The 15298-nt window shown below is 47.0% G+C and overlaps 1 protein-coding gene across 7 annotated transcripts in view; it reads left to right on the top strand.

Annotated features, from left to right (window-relative positions):
- The window catches only part of CCDC57 (coiled-coil domain containing 57), a 129133-nt gene that overhangs the window by 58597 nt on the left and 55238 nt on the right, over positions 1 to 15298 (top strand). For all 7 annotated transcript variants that reach the window (XR_013536100.1, XM_035302208.3, XM_035302207.3 and 4 more), the window contains exons 12-14: positions 1122 to 1274; positions 10020 to 10123; positions 14751 to 14951. Coding sequence is in view for 6 of the 7 variants with exons in the window: in XM_035302208.3 (XP_035158099.3) it covers positions 1122 to 1274; positions 10020 to 10123; positions 14751 to 14951 (458 nt within the window). In the remaining variant the exon portion in view is untranslated. The remainder of the gene's footprint in view (positions 1 to 1121; positions 1275 to 10019; positions 10124 to 14750; positions 14952 to 15298) is intronic.

Genomic DNA, 15298 nt, shown 5'->3' with positions numbered 1-15298 from the left:
TAGTCCCAGCTACTCTGGAGGCTGAGGCAGGAAAATCTCTTGAACCTGGGAGCCAGAAGTTGCAGTGAGCCAAGATTGAGTCACTGCACTCCAGTCTGGTGACAGAGCTAGACTCTGCCTCAAAATAAATAAATAAATTTAAAAATAAAAATAAATGGGCTGGGCGCGGTGGCTCAAGCCTGTAATCCCAGCACTTTGGGAGGCCGAGGCAGGTGGATCACAAGGTCAAGAGATCGAGACCATCCTGGTCAACATGGTGAAACCCTGTCTCTACTAAAAATACAAAAAATTAGCTGGGCATGGTGGCGCATGCCTGTAATCCCAGCTACTCAGGAGGCTGAGGCAGGAGAATTGCCTGAACCCAGGAGGCGGAGGTTGCCGTGAGCCGAGATCGCGCCATTGCACTCCAGCCTGGGTAACAAGAGTGAAACTCCGTCTCAAAAATAAATAAATAAATAAAAATGAAAATAAATTTAAAGTATGAAAACTGCTCTTTTCTCCAAGAGAAAGAGTCTTAAGTTTTATACCAAAAAGCTTTTCTGTTTGTAAAGTGGAAGGAAAAAATTAGGGTACCTACTTGACACACTCAAAAACCTAAGTCTTAGACTTGGACCAGGGCTGGCTTGGTGTCACGCCGTCCCAGAGTAGTTGGTAGCAGGGGCTGGTGGACCTTGGGCCCTTCCTCCAGTGCAGCATCCGTGGCAGAGCTGCTGAGGGCCACCCAACGCCCAGGGACTCCATGAGTGGCGGTGGGTGGGTGGATGCCAGCATGGATACAGAGTGTCTGTTCTCAAGATGGGACTCGGCTTGCACAGAGGCACGTGGGCTGGCAGCAGGTGGAGCGTTTGCTCCTGATTACTGAGCCCTTCTTGGAGAGCACAGAGGCTGTGCTGGTCTCTGGCTGCCACACCCTGGCGAGTGAGGGGAGGTTAGATCTTTCAGTCTGGCACACACAGTGTGGAAACTGCTGTGAAGCTGCTGTGTGGGGAGAACAGGGACAGTGAAGCCAGTGGGCATGAGCTGGAATTGGCTTCCTGAGCTGGTGCTCACGGCCAGGAGGTGGGAAAGGATGCTGTGTATGTGTCATATTCACGGGGCTTTTTTTTTTTTTTTTTTGGCAGATTATGTTCTGGCCCTTGAAGCAGAAATACGAAATCTAAAGCATAAGTTTAAAACCCTGGAAGAGCAGCTGGAAGATGTGTTGGATCCTTTAATGATGTCGTCACCTCATGCTAAGTCTCAGCCCAGCATCCGCACCTTGACAGAGACCACTGGTAAGAGTCCGCGTCTCACTGGGCTACTTGCTGTCCCTTTACAAACTGAAATCTGCAGAAAGCCCACTCACTCAGTTGTACAGCTTGAGGCTATTGCAGAGGTCAGGGCGGCATCATCAGGCCCAGCAGCCCCAGTGCTCCCTGCAGAGCCCATGTGTGCTGGCTACTCCCTGCAGCTGCGTTCCCTGTATTGGTGTGAATGGAATTCTATTGCACCTGTGCTTCTGTCTGGCTTCTTCAGACCTGCATTGTGTCTCCTTTGCTAATGCCAGGCTCTTCTCCAAAGCATCATACAATTCACACTCTGTCAGCGGCATGCGAGGAAGCCCCTTGTGCCGCATCCACGCCAGCTCCCATGTGGTCAGCGGCCCTTTTGTTCCCTCTACGGGACATGTAGCACATCCTGTTTTGGTTTAATTTGCAAATTCTTGGGATTGAACATTTCTTCCTGTGTGAATTGGTGTATGATTGGCTAGGGCTGCCATAACTCAACACCATATCCTGGGTGGCTAAAAAAAACAGGATTTATTGTCTCACTTCTGGAGTCTGCATGTCTGAAATCAGGCTGCCAGCAGGGTGGGTTCCTCCTGAGGCCTCTCCGTGGCTTGCAGACGGCGCTCTCTCCCTGTGTCCCAGCGTGGCCTCTCCACTGTGTGCTCACTCCTGGTGTCTCTTCCTCTTCTTGTAAGGACTCCAGTCCAGGGCACCACCCTTGGGACCTCATGTGGCCTTAACTGCCTCCTTAAAGACCCTGTCTCCAAATACAATCATGCTTGGGGTTAGAGCTTCAACCTATAAATTTGGAGGGGACACAGTTCAGTCCATAGAATTGGCCTTTGATAGACTCTCTTTTGAAGCTCCAGGTCAAGTCCTTTGCTCATTTTTTATTGGATTATCTGCCTTTTGTCATAGATTTTTAGGGTATTTCATTCTCAATATGAGCCTATCGTCAGTTATATGTGTTGCAATTATCTTCTCCCAACCCATGGCTTGCCTTTTATTCCTTGTCTTTGGTGAATGGAATATCTTAATTTCAAGACAAACTCCTAGGCTAGTCTATTCCATTGTGGTTAGTCCAACATCAAAAGGTTCATTCTAACATTCTAGCTTTCTTTTTCATTATTTTAACTTCCTTTTTCATTATTCTAACTTCCTTTTCACCAATGATCACTAACAGAGTTACTTAGATAGGGTCCTCTTGTTGTAACCAATCCCCCATTGCTGCTGCAGCCCCTTCCTCTATTTGGAGGCCCCTCTCCTGCCTGGACGCTGCCACACCAGCGAGCTTGACAGCCCAGCCTGGCTGCCTTCCACAGAGATGCCCCTCGACCTGCTGGAGCCACAGCCCCACTTAGCATAGGGGAGGCAGGCCCCACCTACAGCCCTAAGGCAGGAAAAGAAAGGGAGGGGCCTGACAGGACATTCCACTGGCACAGTCAGATTGTCTCAAATAAGGGAGGTTTTGGCCAGGCGCTGGAGTGCGTGCCTGTAATCCCAGCACTTCGGGAGGTCTAGGTGGATAGATCACCTGAGGTCAGGAGTTCGAGACCAGCCTGGCCAACATGGTCAAACCCCATCTCTACTAAAAATACAAAGAAATTAGCCGGAGATGGTGGCAAGCACCTGTAATCCCAGCTACTCAGGCGCCTGAGGCAGAAGAATTGCTTGAACCTGGGAGGGGGAGGCTGCAGTGAGCCAAGATTGTGCCACTGTACTCCAGCCTGGGTGACAGAGTGAGACTCTGTCTTAAAAAAAAAAAAAAATGCTGGGCTTGATGGCTCACACCTGTAATCCTAGCACTTTGGGAGCTTGAGGCAGGTGGTCACTTGAGATCACGAGTTCGAGACCAACCTAACCAACATGGTGAAACCCTGTCTCTACTAAATACAAAAAAAATTAGCTAGGCATGATGATGTGTGCCTATAATCTCAGCTACTCGGGAGGCTGAGGCAGAAGAATCCCTTGAACCCGGGAGGCAGAGGCTGCAGTGTGTTGAGATTGTGCCATTGTACTCTGGCACAGGCGACAGTGAGAAACTCCATCTCAAAAAATAATAATAATAATAAAATAAGGGAGGTTTTATTTTTGTTCCAATGCTGATATTATTTACTTCTTCTTCTTGTGTTATTGCCCCAAGTTAAACTCTCCAGTATGATGTTGATAATAGCTGGCTTCCTCCCTTATCCCAGGGGAAGAACATTCAGCATTTCACTTTTTTAGGATTAGTTTTTGCTGAAGGTTTTTTGCAGTGGGAGGTGAAGGGAGGTTAAGGAAGTTTCTTTATATTCCTGTTTTAATATAGATTTTTATATTTAAAACCATAATTCTTTCAGTGTTTGTTTCATATATTTTGTATCTTTGTTGTTAGATATGTATACATTTAGGGTGTTTTTTGTTTGTTTGTTTGTTTTTTGAAACAGAGTCTTGCTCTGTCACCCAGGCTGGAGTGCAATAGCGCGATCTCAGCTCACTGCAACCTCCACTTCCCAGGCTCAAGCTATTCTCCTGCCTCAATTTCCCAGGTAGCTGAGATTACAGGCGCTTGCCACCATGCCCAGCTAATTTTTGTATTTTTAGTAGAGATGGGGTTTCACCATGTTGGCAAGGCTGGTCTTGAACTCCTGACCTTAGGTGATCCGCCTGCCTCAGCCTCCCAAAGTGCTGGGATTATAGGCAAAGCCACTGTGCCCTGCCAGGTCCTTTTATTTTTATTTTTTTAGGATAATTGACCCTTATATTGTTATGTAATCTTACTCTTTGTTCTAGGGTCATTCTTTGTTTTGTCGTCTACCTTGTCTGATAGTAATTAATCCACTGGAGCTTTCTTTTGATTAGCATTTGTGTGGTATAACTGTTTCATCGCTTTTTCTTTTTACCTACCTCTCTCTTTATAATTGAAATTAATTTCTTGTTGTTTTTTTGTTTTTTTTTTTTTGAGATGGAATCTCACTCTGTCCCCCAGGCTGGAGTGGTACAGTCTCAGCTCACTACAACCTCTGCCTCCTGGGTTCAAGCAATTCTAATGCCTCAGCCTCCAAAGTAGCTGGGATTACAGGCATGTGCCACCATGTCCAGCTGGTGGCATTTGTATTTTTAGTAGAGACAGTGTTTCACCATGTTTGCCAGGCTGATCTCAACTCCTGGCCTCAAGTGATCACTTGCCTCAGCCTCCCAAAGTGCTGGGATTACAGGTGTGAGCCTAAAGACACCTGGCCTAAAGACAAAAACTCTTGAAAGCATGCAGAGAGAGCGATGCACAGCCTGCAGGGGACAGTGACTTGAGCTCTGGTGGGCTCTCAGCAGCAACTATCATCAAATTTCTCATCAGAAGGAAGTGGCATAATCTTTTTCAAGTACTGAAAGCAAAAAACTGTCAAATCATAATATTTTACATTCAATAAAAATATTCTTCAGGAATGAGAATGAATAAAGACATTCTCAGATAAAGAAAATGTTTACGACCATTTAGTGATAAAAGAGGTACCTTTTTCTTTGGAGATGGAGTTTTGCTCTTGTTGCCCAGGCTGGAGTGCAATGGCACAATCTCGGCTCATCTCAACCTCCATCGCCCAGATTCAAGTGTTTCTCCTGCCTCAGCCTCCCGTATAGCTGGGATTACAGGTATGCACCACCACACCCGGCTACTTTTTTTTTGTATTTTTAGTAGAGACAGGGTTTCTCCATGTTAGTCAGGCTGGCCTTGAACTCCCAACCTCAGGTCATCTGCCTGCCTTGGCCTCCCAAAGTGCTGGAATTACAGGCATGAGCCACTGTGCCCGGCCAACAAAGGAAGTACTTTAGACACAACAGAAGGAAGGAAACTAGGAACGTCAGGAGTGCAGGAAAATAGGAAGGGTAAATATGATAGACTACTCTTTCACGCTTGATTTTTAAAATTATGTTGACAGACCAGGCGCCATGGCTCACACCTGTAATCACAGCACTTTGGAAGACCAAGGCAGGTGGATCACCTGAGATCAGGAGTTTAAGACCAGCCTGGCCAACATGGCGAAACCCTGTCTCTACTAAAAATACAAAAAGTAGCAGGGCGTGGTGGCACATGCTGGTAATCTCAGCACTTTGGGAAGCTGAGGCAGGTGGATCACTTGAGGTCAGGAGTTCGAGACCAGCCTGGCCAATATGGCAAAAGCCCATCTCTACTAGAAATACAAAAATTAACTGGGCATGGTGGTGTGCATCCCAGCTACTTGGGAGGCTGAGGCAGGAAAATTGCTTGAAACCAGGAGGCAGAGGTTGCAGTGAGCTGAGATTGCACCACTGCACTCCAGCCTGGGCAACAAGAGCAAAACTCCGTCTCAAAAAAAAAACCAACAAAACGGTCTTTGTCTTTAGTTTTTAGAAATTTCATTATGTTGTATCTGGGCATAGATTTCTTTGGTTTATCCTTCTTGATATTAATCTGAGGCTTTATGTCTTTCATGAAATTTCAGAAGTTTTCATCCATTATTTTTCAACTATTTTTTTAGCTTCACACTCTTTTTCTTTCTGGGACTCTGAGGACACAAACGTTTGGTCTTTTGTTATTATCTTGCTGGTCCCTGAGGCTGTGTTTTTTATCTTTTGTTTCTTTTTTTTCTTTTTTTTTTTTTTTTTAATTTTTTATTGGATTATAGGTTTTGGGGTACATGAGCAGAGCATGCAAGACAGTTGCGTAGGTACACACATGGCAGTGTGCTTTGCTTTCCTTCTCCCCTTCACCCACATTTGGCATTTTGTTTCTTTTTTTTTTTCAATTTGTTTTCACTCTTGTTCAAATTGGAGAATTTCTTTTCCTCTGTTCTTCAAGTTTATCGGTTTTTTGTTTTGTCATTCCCATTTTGCCGTTGAGCCCATTCAGTGAGATTTTTGTTTCTGTTTCTAAAATTTCCGTTTTCGTTTTCTTTTTGTTGTTGTTTTTGAGACAGGCCCTTGCTCTGTTGTCCAGGCTGGAGTACGGTGGTGTGGTCATAGCTCACTGCAGCCTTGACCCCCTGGGCTCAAGGGATCCTCCCACCTTAGCTTGCAAAGTAGCTGGATCTCAAGGCTACAGGTGTGCACCACCATGCCCAGCTAATTTCTTTTTATATTTGTAGAGATGAAATATCACTATGTTGTCCAGGCTGGTCTTGAACTTCTTGCCTCAAGTGATCCTCCTGCCTCAGCCTCCCAAAGTGTTGGGATTACAAGCATGAGCCATCACATCTCCTTAGTTTTCTTTATATGTTACTTTACTGAAACTTTCATTTTGCCATATGATTTTAGAGTATATCAAATTGCTTGCCAGAATTTTTTGTTTGTGTATTTGTTTGTTTTTTTAGAGACAGGGTCTTGCTCTGCCACCCAGGCTGGAGCACAGTGGCATGATCATGGTTCATGGCAGCCTGGACCTCCTAGGCTCAAGTGATCCTCCTGAAGAGCTGGGATTATAGGTACCATCCATGCCTGGCTAATTTTTGTTATTTTTTTGTAGAGATGGGGTCTCACGATATTGCCCAGGCTGATCTTAAACTCTTGGCTTCAAGCAATCCTTCCACTTCTGCCATCCCCAGAAACTTGCTGGAGTATTTTTATGATGGCTACTTTAAAATCTTCATCCCAGCTGGGTGCAGTGGCTCAAGCCTATAATCCCAGCACTTTGGGAGGCCGAGGCGGGTGGATCACGAGGTCGAGAGATCGAGACCATCCTGGTCAACAGGGTGAAACCCCGTCTCTACTAAAAATACAAAAAATTAGCTGGGCATGGTGGCGCGTGCCTGTAATCCCAGCTACTCAGGAGGCTGAGGCAAGAGAATTGCTTGAACCCAGGAGGCGGAAGTTGCGGTGAGCCGAGATGGCGCCATTGCAGTCCATCCTGGGTAACGAGCGAAACTCCGTCTCAAAAAATAAATAAATAAGATCTTCATCCCATACTTCCATTGTCTGTGTCATCTTAGTGTTGTCTATTTTATTCACATTGAGATTTTTTTTTGGTCATCAGTATGATGAGTAGTTTTATTTTTTATTTTTTTTTTAATTACAGATGGGCTCTCACTGTATTGCCAAGGCTATTCTCAAACCCCTTGGCTCTAGCGATCCTCCTGCCTTGCCTCCCAAAGTGCTGGGATTACAGGCAGCCTCCAGTAATTTTTTAATGTATCATGAACATTTTGAGTGTCACATTATGAAATTCTAGTTCTTATTAAACTTATTTTAACTCTGTCTTTTATTTTGTCAGGTAATCAACCTTTCTGGGTTCACACTCTGGCGGGCTGAGGCTTGAATGTCTGTTACTTTCCAGAGCCTGGATGATGCTATTTTTTCTGCCCACATGTGAGTCACCAAGTGGCCAATCAAATCCTGGGCAGCGTCCCTGCCCTGGGCCCACTTGTCAGAGGTTTTGCTCTGCTGGTTCTGTTGATTCTGGCTGGTTTTATACAGCGAGTCCCTGGGGCCTTCATGGAGGCCTCCTTCCTCCTGTGACCCTCAGCACATGCTCTCCTGGAAGCTGCACTGGACTTTGTCTATAGCAGGCTGTGGGCCGTGGGCTGGCAGGACGGCAGGTGTGGTCCCAAGGGCTCCACCTGCATGTCCCCCTCTTCCTGCCCCTTTGGTCCCTTTGGTCCCAAGAGCAGCTTCTCTTAGGCCTTTTTTTTTTTTTTTGGTCTGAGCTGCCTAGCACCAGCTCAGCATGTGCAGGAAGGAGATGAAGGACTCCCTGCCAGCCATCCCTGGGATCCGAGGCCCCTAGATGCTCAGCCTTCTTTTCTCACCATTCAGAATTTTCCCCTAGTGGGGCCTTTTGTGTTCTGACTGGACCTGTAGCTGAGATGAGTAAGGGAAATCAGGTGGACTGCAGGTTTCATTTTGTGAAACCAACCTCGCAGTTCCAGGGTGAATTTAACATGTTATGACAGATTCTTCTTTTTATATATTGACAGATTTTGTTTGCTGATATTTCTTTTGTTTTTTTGTTTATTTGAGACATGGTCTTGCTCTTTGACCAGGCTATTCTTGAACTCCTGAGCTCAAGCCATCTTCTTGCCTTGGTCTCCTGTGTAGCTGGGATTACAGGTGTGGGCCACCATGCCCAGCTTGGTCTGCCAGTGTTTTATTGAGAATTATTTATGTCCGTGAGCAAAACTGGCCAGTAATTTTCATTTCTCATAATGTTGATGTAAGGTTTTGAAATCGAAGTTACTCTGGCCTCATAAATATGTTGGAAAGTATTCTCTATTTTTCTGTTTTCTAAAAAAGTTTCTATTAGACTTACATTAATTTTTCTTAAATAATTGGTAGAATTCAACTTTGAAACCAGCTGGGCCTGGAGTTTTTCTTGCGGGAAGGTTTAAAATTGTGAATTCAGTTTTTTTCAGTTACAGGACATCCAGATTTTCTTTTTTATACATTTCTCATGTTATATTTTACAAAGAAATTGTCCATTTCATCTAAATTTTCAAATTTTTCACATAAAGTTGCTTATAATATCCTCGTATGAGTTTTTAAATGTCTGTGGGATCTAAAGTGATGATTCCTTTTTGCCATTCATTATATTGGTCATTTGCTTCTATTTTTTCCTTGCTTAATTTATTTTAGCCTTCTCAAAGAATCAGCTGTTGGTTTTGTTGATTCTCTACAATACATTTATTTTCTGTTTCCTCAGTATCTGATACTAACTTTATTCTTTTTTTCTCCTATTTTATTTGGCTTTTTTTTTTTTTGGAAACAGAGTCTGTCACCCAGTCTGGAGTGTAGTGGCGCAATCTCAGCTCACTGCAAGCTCCACTTCCCGATTTCAAACGATTATCATGCCTCAGCCTCCCGAGTAGCTGGGACCACAGGTTCACACCACCATGCCTGGCTGATTTTTGTATCTTTTTAGCAGAGACAGGGTTTCGCCATATTGGCAAGGTTGGTCTTGAACTCCTGACCTCAGGCAATCTGCCCATCTCAGCCTCCCAAAGTGCTGAGATTACGAGCCTGAGCCGCCATGCCCTGCCCTGTTTGGCTTTAATTTGGGTCATTTGTTTTAAATTTCTCTCTCTCTCTGTGTGTGTGTGTGTGTGTGTGTGTGTAAGAAAGAGAGAGAAAGAGAGAGACAGGGTCTCACACCGTCATCCAGGCTGGAGTGCAGTGGCACAATCATAGCTCACTGTAACCTTGAATTCCTGGGATCGAGGGATCCTCCTGCCTCAGCCGCCCAATGTGATGGGATTACAGGCATGGGCCACTGCACCTGGCCCTCTAATTTCTTGAGATGAATGTTTTGCTCATTGGTTTTCAGCCTTTCTTCTTTTCTGAAATATTTCTCTAAAGCTGTAATTATTCTCAGAAGGACAACTTTAGATGCATTCCTTAAGTTTGGAAAGTGCTATTGTTGTCATCTTTCCATTCAAAGTAATTTTTGATGTGCGTTGTGATTTTTTTCTTTGGCCCTGTGTTATTTGGCATCATTTTTCTTGATTTCCAAACAAGTGGCTTTTTATGTGGACAGACTGGAGCAGTTGGTCTCTATCAGACACGACATGGTAAGGTCAGACTTCTTCCTACACGGATTCTTGCTTTCTTTACATAAGCATTATGCTTTCTGTAACCGCATCTCTGATATTTATGTGGACCCAGATCTGTTGACTCCGGTGAAGAACAGCTTCATGTTGGGGTCAGCCACTGGTACTGGGAAAGGGAGAGCTGATAGAGATGTGTGTCTCTCCAGAAAGGCCTTCCTTTGTTTTCAAATCTGAGCCTGACCAAAGTCACTCTTCTCTGCAGGAGGGTCTGTCCAGGCTGGTCAAGTAGCCTCTGGACTGGCACTCAGGAAGCTCGGGGACAGAGTGCAGCTCCTAAACCTGCTGGTGATGCGACTCAGACAGAAGGTAAGGCACTTGAGTTTGTGGGATCTCCCTCCTAGAGAGCTGCTGGTGGGGGTCAGGCGCGTGGGCTCTGAGCTGCTGCCTGGTGGGAGTCCACTGACAGGCACAGAGGTGCCTGTTTCCTTCTGAGGAAGGGGCTATAGGGAGGTCCTAGGAGCTGGTTAATCTTAGGCGTGCTCATGGAAGGGAAACATGGTCCAGGCAGTGGAGGCAGTGCTGGTGGGCAGAAGGCATGGCCTGGCTATGCCTCAGGGCTGCCCACTAGAGGGGCCCTGGTCAGCCGGGCACGTGTGCTCTGCATCAGTGACAGCCGCACTTCATCTGAGGCACTAGAGCCTCGCAAGCGCTGCTGTTCTCACCTCCTGGGCCCTTGCCTTTTGGGGGTCGGGTCGTATGCGCACTGGGACCAGTATTTGCGTGCATCCAGCAGTGAGCCCACCCTGTTTCCCATGGGCTGGGCTCTCAACCCCGGTTTGATTGCTACAGATTCCTGACATCGATTTGGTTTTGACTCTTTAAAAATTGTGGTAAAATGTATTAATATATGACAAAGTTTCCCATGTTGAAGTGTACCATTCGGTGTCATTAAGTGTATTCACAATGTTGTCTAAACATTGTATTACCAGAGCCTTTCTTTTTTTCTTTTTTTTTTTTTTTTTAGAAGGAGTCTCACCATGTTGGTCAGGCTAGTCTTGAACTCCCGACCTCAGGTGATCCGCCCGCCTTGGCCTCCAAAGCACTTGGATTACAGGCGTGAGCCACCATGCCCAGCCCTTACCAGAGCCTTTCTACCCACCCCACAAGAAACCTTGTACTATAACCACACAGCAGGATCGTCCCTTCCCTGCTTCCCAGCCTCTAGGAACCACCATTCCACTCTCGTCCCAATACATTTGTCTACTATAGGGACCTCGTAGTAACAAAATCTTACAACAGTTGTCCTTTGGGGCTGGCTTCTTTGATTGAGTGGAACGTTTTCAGGGTGTAGTTGCGTCGGCTCTGTGCATGTTAGAACCTCCCTGCTCCACGGCTAATACTCCTCTGTATGGCTGGGCCAAGTTTGTTTCTCGTTCATGACTGGTGGACACTTGGGTTGTTTCCGCTGTTTGGCTTATACACAATGCTGCTGTGAACATTCCCGTGCAAGTTCCTGTGTGGACTACTCGCTCAGTTCTCCTGGTGGTACACCTAGGAGTGGAACCGCCCTGTCAGATGGTGACTGTGTTTCACCCTTTGAGGCAGCACCACACTGTTTTTCCCGGCAGCCGCACCATTTTACCTTCTCACTAGCGCTGTGTCAGGGTTCCAGTTACCCATCCCCACCATCAGCTGTTTTCTGGCTGTGTTGCTGGTCATCCTGGTGGGAGTAAAGTGGGACCTCTCTGAGGTTTTGATTTGCATATTCCTGATGACTCATGATGTCAAGCAGAATTTCACCTGCTCCTTGGTCAGTCATGTGTCTTCTTTGGAGAAACGTCCATTTGGATCCCTTGCCCAGTTATTTGTCTTTTTTTTTTTTTGAGATGGAGTTTCACTCTTGTTGACCAAGCTGGAGCCAAGCACAATCTTGGCTCACCGCAACCTCCACCTCCACCTTCCAGTTTCAAGTGATTCTCCTGCCTCAGCCTCTCAAGTAGCTGGGACTACAGCCATGTGCCACCACACCTGGCTAATTTTTGTTTTGTTTTGTTTTGTTTTTTGTATTTTTAGTAGAGACAGGGTTTTTCCATGTTTGTCAGGCTGGTCTCAAACTCCCAACCTCAGGTGATCCACCTGGCTAGGCCTCCCAAAGTGCTGGGATTACAGCCTTGAGCCACCGTGCCTGGCAGGGTTATTTGTCTTTGTATTGTTGAGTTGTAAGAATTCTGTTTATATTCCAGATACAAGTCCATTATTAGATATACAATTTGCTACATTTTTCTCTCATTCTTTGACTTGTCCTTTTCACTTTCTCTCTCTCTCTCTCTTTCTCCCAGGCTGGAGTGCAGCGGTACAATCTCAGGTCCCTCCAACCTCCGCCTCCCGTGTTCAAGCGATTCTCATGCCTCAGCCTCCCAAGTAGTTGGGATTACAGGCTCCTGCCACTACACTTGGCTAATTTTTGTATTTTTAGTAGAGAAGGGGTTTCACCATGTTGGCCAGGCTGGTCTCAAACTCCTGACCTCAGGTGATTGTCCCGCCTCCACCTCCCAAAGTGCTGGGATTATGGGGTGAGCCACTGAGTCTGGCCTGTCTTTTCACTTTCTTGATGGTGTCCTTTGAAGGTCACAAAATGTTTCCAGTTTTGATCTAGTCCAGTTGATTATGTCACCTGTTGCTTGTGCTTCTGAGTTGTGCTGTCCTTATCCCGTTGCCTTTATTCCTTGTGAGGTGACAGCGAGGGGACCTTCGTATGCCTCTCGCATCCATAAATATGTAAGTCCCTTTCCTGGCAGCACTGCTTCTTCCCTATGCAGAATATCTCTCTAGGAACAGAAAGGATTCCTGACTTCCCATCTGCTGAGGGAGTGAGCAGTGCTCCAGAAACTCAATGCCTTTTTTTTTTTAATCTTCCTAACATGTTTGACTGATTGATTGCTTGAAAATGACAGATATAGGCCAGGACCATATATTTGTATATGGCCTGACCAACATGGAGAAACCCTATCTCTACTAAAAATACAAAATTAGCTGGGTGTGGTGGTGCATGTCTGTAGTCCCAGCTACTCGGGAGGCTGAGACAGGAGACTCACTTGAACCACTGCACAGGAGGCGGAGGTTACAGTGAGCCGAGACTGTGCCACTGCACTTCAACTCCAGCCTGGCAACAGAGAAAGACTCTGTCTCAAAAACAAAGAAAGAAAGAAAATGACAAATATAAGTTGTATGTGTCTGTGGTACACGACGTGATGTTTCAAAACATGCCCACCCGGTGGAATGGCCAAATGAGGCTGATCACCATGTGCATTTCTCCTCATGTCTGTCATTTTCCAGCGACGCCTGGCATCTCACCTTGATTGAAATGTGGCCTTGTTGTTGCAGTGCAGAGACACGTGGCCACTCTCCATTTCTGTCTGTGGGGCTGAAGCTCCACGTGCCTGTGAGGGGCTCCACATCCCTCATGCTTTGCAGCTGCTGATTCCCCATTTCCCCCACACAAATGCTACAGACAAGAAATAAACATTTAAATACAGCTTTCAGGCTGCTCACAGTGGTGCACACCTGTAATCGCAACACTTTGGGAGGCTGAGGCAAGAAGATCACTTGAACCCAGGAGTTAGAGACTAGCCTGGGCAACATAGGGAGACCCTCTTTCTACAAAAAATAAACTAAGGCTGGGCACAGTGGCTCATGCCTGTAATCTCCACACTGGGAAGGTGAGGTGGGAGGACTGTTTGAGCTCAGCAGTTTGAAACCAGCCTGGGCAACACAGCAAGACCCCATCTGTACTAAAAACCAAAATAATTAGCCAAGCATCGTGGTGCGTCTAGTCCTAGCTACTCGGGAGGCTGAGGATTACTTGAGCCCAGATGGTCGAGGCTGCAGTGAGCCATGATCACACCACTGTACCCTGTCCTGGGCGACAGAGCAAGACCCTGTCTCTAAAAAGAAAAATACACTGAATGCAGTGGCACACACCTGTGATCCCAACACTTTGGGAGGCCAAAGCAGAAGGATCGCTTGAGCCCAGGAGTTTGAGACCAGCTTAGGCAACAAAGTAAGATGCTGTCTGAATAAAATATGTAAATAAATAAAAATAAATACAAGCTTTTAATTTTGCCTTGGTTAATCATAGATGATTTGATTATCCTGGGAAAAACATTCACCCTGAAATATTTTTGTTTGGTTGGGTTTTTACTTAGCAGTGTCTGTAAATGAAATGATAACCTTTATTTGTGTGTAGGTGACAAATTCAAAAATAAAATATTCATAAAGAATTCACCATAGGAGTCCCTGGAATAGGGAAAGTAATATTTCATGTTCCTGGGAATGAGGCAGGAAGGCTCTGGTACGGGGAGGCGTGCGGTTTTTCTCACCTGCTGTGCTCTTCTTCCTTCTCGCCAGGACTGGCGCAGTCAGTGAGAGAGGCAGTGAGAGTCAGAGGCCAGCCCAGGGCCCCCAGGGTGGGTCTCATGGCCAGCCTGCAGCCTCCCTCTTCCTGCCCCCATTCGCCCCAGCCTCTTGGCCTCCACCTGCCTTTTGATAGCCTCAGCCCTCTGACCTCCTGGCCTGCCTCCCTCTGGCCTCCCCATCTCTGTCCCCTTGATTAGCAGAAGAGAACAATCTATACTACCTGCTGGTTACTTGCAATTCTGGAGGCCTTTGTTTCTCCCTGGGAGGAGGGCTCAGGAAGGGGTTTTGAGGTGCCCCGCCTCTGTCCATGCATGGATCCTCCCCACCAGCCTGGGAGTCCAGAGCAGGGCACAGGGGAGTCGCTGGGGCCAGCTGGGCAGGGTGGGAGGAGCAGCAGCCTGGGTGTGGGGCGGAGGGCTGCGAGCATTTGTGTCCAGCTGGGGAGGAGGCCCTGACCCCTGACCCCGGCTCCCCTGTGTTTTGCTCGCACTCACAGTGCTTCCTGTCGGTTCCCGAGGACCTGCTCCAGCCCAGGCCACGGCCTCATTCCTAACACTGCCTGTGAAATGGCTCCTAGGTGCTGCGGGAACCCCTAGAGCCAGCCGCTCTCCAGCTCGAGCTTCCCCGTGAGGTGAACCAGGTACACCTGGAGGTTTTGGAGCTGTGGAAGCAGGTGGCTGAGCTGCGGAAGCATCTCGGGATAGCCCAGCACTGGGGAGTGGAGCCTTCAGGAAGGAAGCAGTCCCCAGCCTCGGACGCCGTGGTCCTCAGGAGAGAGGTGGGTGCCTGCCAGCTCCTCCTGCCACCCGCCTCTCAGGGCTCCTGCTGCAGAAGCTGTCCTTGCCTGTGCTCTGCCGGCAGTGCTGTCTGTGTGCCCTGGAAGCTTAGATGGGACAAGGGCTGCAGCGAAGGCCGTGCCTGGAAATGGGCCCAGCTCCGTCCTTTCTCCCTCTTCCTCCACCTTCTTCCTCTGCCGACTTCCTCTTCTGCTCCTTCACCTTGACACACTGTTGGTGGGAGTGGCCCATCCCAGTCTTCCCTCCAGTTAACAGCATCTTGTGTTGGAAACTCACACATTGAAGGCAGCTCACGTCTGCTTTAATACAGGGCCCTTGACGGCCTGCT

This window comes from Callithrix jacchus, chromosome 5 (genome assembly GCF_049354715.1).
Source record: "Callithrix jacchus isolate 240 chromosome 5, calJac240_pri, whole genome shotgun sequence".
NCBI classification, from domain to species: domain Eukaryota; kingdom Metazoa; phylum Chordata; class Mammalia; order Primates; family Cebidae; genus Callithrix; species Callithrix jacchus.
The sequence above is the reverse complement of the archived record's forward strand: the minus strand, read 5'-3'. Positions and strand labels throughout refer to the sequence as shown.